Here is a 3,716-nt window from a genome sequence, read left to right as displayed (position 1 = left end):
TTCATTGGCCCTGTCCAAGCTGCCATCAACTCCTCTGCTGCCATTCGGTCTGAAGCCAATGATGGTCCTCATACCGCTCCAGACCTCCCTCATGTTGTTCTGCTGGAGTTTACGGTCCAGCTTCCTCCTGTACTTCTCCTTAGCCTCCCTGATCTTCACCTTCAGGTCCCCTGAATGGCCCCTCCACCTCCCGCCCTATTCCCAGTCTGAAAGCCTCTCTTAGCATTCAGGATGTTCTTGATGTCCTTTGTTACCCATGTTTGTGTTTGGGTAACACTGAACAGTCCTTGCTGGGGACAGTGCAGTCCACACAGAGTTTATGTAACTGAGATACACTCAGTCAGCCCTCTATGTCCTCTCCATGTGGTCACAGCAGTGCATCCCAGTCTGTCACCTCAAACATCCCTGATTGTCTCAGAGGCTCCCCCGACCATCTCCTCACTGTCCTTGAGGTCACAGGTTGCCTTTTACCAGAGGCACATAGCAGGGTGATTTGAACCAGGTTGTGGTGGTACTGCCCGTGGGGGGAGGGGGGAAGAGCTGTATCCCTGCCATTAGCATACAGCAGGTCCAGGTCCTCTCCTCTCTAGTATGGCAGCTCACGTACTGGTGAAGGTAGTTAGTGGTGGTCTGGTGACATGGTTGAAGTCACCCGAGATGACTATGAGGCTCGGGTGTTGAGTCTGGATATAGTGTGTGTGTGTGTGTGTGTGTGTGTGTGTGTGTGTGTGTGTGTGTGTGTGTGTGTGTGTGTGTGTGTGTGTGTGTGTGTGTGTGTGTGTGTGTGTGTGTGTACATATGTGTGTGTGTTTGTGTGTGTGTATACATATGTGTTGTGTGTATATTCATATAATTTTTGTGTGTGTATAAGATAATATTGTGTGTGTGTATATATACATATAATGTGTGTTGGTGTGTGTGTGTTGTGTGTGTGTGTGTATGATGTTGTGGTGTGTAGTATCTAATATATATATATATGTGTATATGTGTTTGTGTACTGTCTAAAGAGTCACATCAGTCCTGGTTTGTGATATTTCAGGGTGGAGGAGGATGAAGAGGAGGAGGAAGACCCGGCTCCCCTTCCAACCCAGGTGATCCTGAGGCGTAAGCCCCCCTCCATCACCAACCGCCTCACCTCCAGGAAGAGCGCCCCTGTGCTCAACCAGATCTTCGAGGAGGAGGGCGAGTCTGATGACGACTTTGAGCAAGACGAGGGCCTTCCCCCCAAACTCAGCCGTCTGAAGATGAACATGGGGGGGACCGCCGGGGGCCTGAGCGCCGCCGCCGCCTCTTCGTCTCCCAGCTCCACACAAAAGCGCTACCACCGCCGCAAGAGCCAGGGGAGGGGCTCGTCGTGCTCCAGCTCAGAGACCAGCGACGACGACTCGGAGAGCCACCGCCGGCGGCTGGACAAAGACTCGGGCTTCAGCTACAGCTGGAACCGGAGGGACAGCAGCGAGGGGCCGCCAGGCAGCTCGGGGGGAACCGGGGGGGGCAGCAGCTCGGGGCAGGGGGGCGGGGCCTCCGGGCCAGACAGGGGGAGTCCTCCTGCAGGGGGCGGGGGCGGAGGGGGAGGGGATGAGGGTGGAGGGGGCAGCGGGGGAGGAGGGGGGGGAAATAAAGGACAGGACAGTCCCTCCAGCTGCTGCTGCAACAACAACAACAGCAGCAGCCCCACCCCCAGCTCCCTGGCACGCCCGTCCCGCGCGGCCAGCCGCGGCGGCGAGCTGGTGGAGAGCCTGAAGCTGCTGAGCCTCTGCCTCAGGGGACGGGGGGGGCAGCTGAGCATCGACCCCGGCAGCCTATCAGGAGGTAGCGTGAAGATCCAGGAGAAATCCGCCTGGAGGATGTGCATCAGCTCCACCGCCCATCCCACCACCGCCCCCGCCCCCGCCCCCGCCCCCGCCCTGCCACGTACCCACGCATCGCACCCCCAGCGCAGAACAGCAGCGCCCACCCCCCACCGCGCAAGGGACGCTCCCAGCAGCCTGAGGGCTCTGAAAAGCAGCATGCTCCAACTACCTCTGTGTGAGAAGATCTCTGTGAACATCCAGGGGGGGGGCGGCGGGCGGGACGGCCTGCTCTGCTCAGTTGCGCCTGCTAGCTGCTGCCACGTCATCTGAAGCTCCGCCTCCAGGGTCACAGAAGACATCACTTCCTGTTGAGCTGTCCCCTCCATCACGCCTGCTGTCTGTTTCCATCTCTGTGACCAGTGGTCTTATATGTTGTATATTTTATTTTTTATTATCTTAATTCATCTTCAAACGAGGAAGGTTTGACGTGATGGTAGCTGGGAAACATCAAGTCAATGTCAACGTCAATGTTTTTCCATTTTTACCATTTTAACGTGACATGTTAGTTAGCCGGCTGCTGGATCATAAACGTTTTTATGAATCTGACAGGAAAGCTTTTAGTTCGGACTCATATTGCACTCAGACAATCTGTTTGTGGTTGTTTTTAAAAATGATTTCTAATGATTGGAACCCTTTAAACGTGGACAGCAACACAGCTTCATGTAACCCGGAGCTTTACTCCTCTGTAGCAAGATCACGTGTGACGATGTTACTGACCAGATACTTCAGATGAGCTATTCTTATTTTTTATGCTTTTACTGTGTTGCTGTAGTTGCTGATGGAGAACATTAGTTGTGTGATCCGTTCAGTCCGCCTGCACCACAGCGTAGCACCACGTGTGCAGTGTTTGTATATACAGGATGTAAAGTTTATTTTTAAAACTTGTACATTTCTGCTGTTTGAGAAAGTGGGCGGGCCTGTGTGACTTGTCATTGGTCAGATGAAGTGTGTGTGCAGGAAGGAAAGATCACCACTTTAAAGAGATGGAAGATGGAAAGGGCAAACTCTTCGGGCATTGGCAATAAGCTTTGCAGTGTGTTGTAGCTATCTGTACAGAATAATTTTATTAGTTTAATTTTTTAAATTCCAGTCAAAAAAAAGCTGTTTCATTCTCTCTCTGCTTGTTGTCTGACTTTTCTTTTACAAAGCAAATGTAAATAGAGTTGTAAATATGGTGCTCTTTTGCTCTCTCTCTCTATATCTATATCTGCCCCCCCGAACAGCGAGTGGACTCTTTGGTGCATAGCTGTACAGTATCTAGCCTTATGATAAGTAGTCCTGCTGTATGGCTGTCTCAGCTCCAACATGCTGTCAGGTGGGTTTGACTGTTGTCTTACTCAGCTGGATCCAGGTGAATGACATGTGCATGTGTTTCAGTGTTTGAGACAATCAGCCACTGAAATGTTTCTGGACCAAAAAGGAAGAAAAAAAGAGTTTGAACTGACAGAAATATTCAGTGTATTATTCTGTAGTTGATACCTGTTGTCAGAAGTTACTTATAGCTATGGTAATATCAAAAATAAAATGTGGAATACTGTCTCCTACAAGTGTTCTTCTGGCTCCTTCCGTGATTCGTCTCCAACTGGGTGAGAGCTAATGTTGACCAGATGAGAGGAATGCTCGTCTTCCTCTGCATACATAACGAACTAACGCTGACACAATGGCATTTCAGGAAGGGAGTGGAGCAAGGAGGCTCCATCAAACATGTTCTCACCTTTTCACCTTTTCACCAGTTCATGTGTCAGCCAAAGGTTGGTCTGTCTGCCAGTTCTTATAATGTACTGAATATTCAGGGTTTTTCCTTTTGTAGAGGATTTTGTAAATATATATTTTTTAAATATATGTATATATATATGTGTATGT

General features: G+C 50.5%; 1 protein-coding gene across 1 annotated transcript in view; it reads left to right on the top strand.

Moving 5' to 3' along the window:
• The window catches only part of snrka (SNF related kinase a), a 67,885-nt gene extending 64,485 nt beyond the window's left edge, over positions 1-3,400 (top strand). The window contains exon 8 of the mRNA XM_032518504.1: positions 1,040-3,400. Within this exon, the coding sequence (XP_032374395.1) occupies positions 1,040-2,123 (1,084 nt within the window). The 3' untranslated portion in view covers positions 2,124-3,400. The remainder of the gene's footprint in view (positions 1-1,039) is intronic.
• The last annotated feature ends 316 nt before the right edge of the window (positions 3,401-3,716 follow it).

Source organism: Etheostoma spectabile, chromosome 6, assembly GCF_008692095.1.
Source record: "Etheostoma spectabile isolate EspeVRDwgs_2016 chromosome 6, UIUC_Espe_1.0, whole genome shotgun sequence".
Taxonomy (NCBI): Eukaryota; Metazoa; Chordata; class Actinopteri; order Perciformes; family Percidae; genus Etheostoma; species Etheostoma spectabile.
The sequence above is the reverse complement of the archived record's forward strand: the minus strand, read 5'-3'. Positions and strand labels throughout refer to the sequence as shown.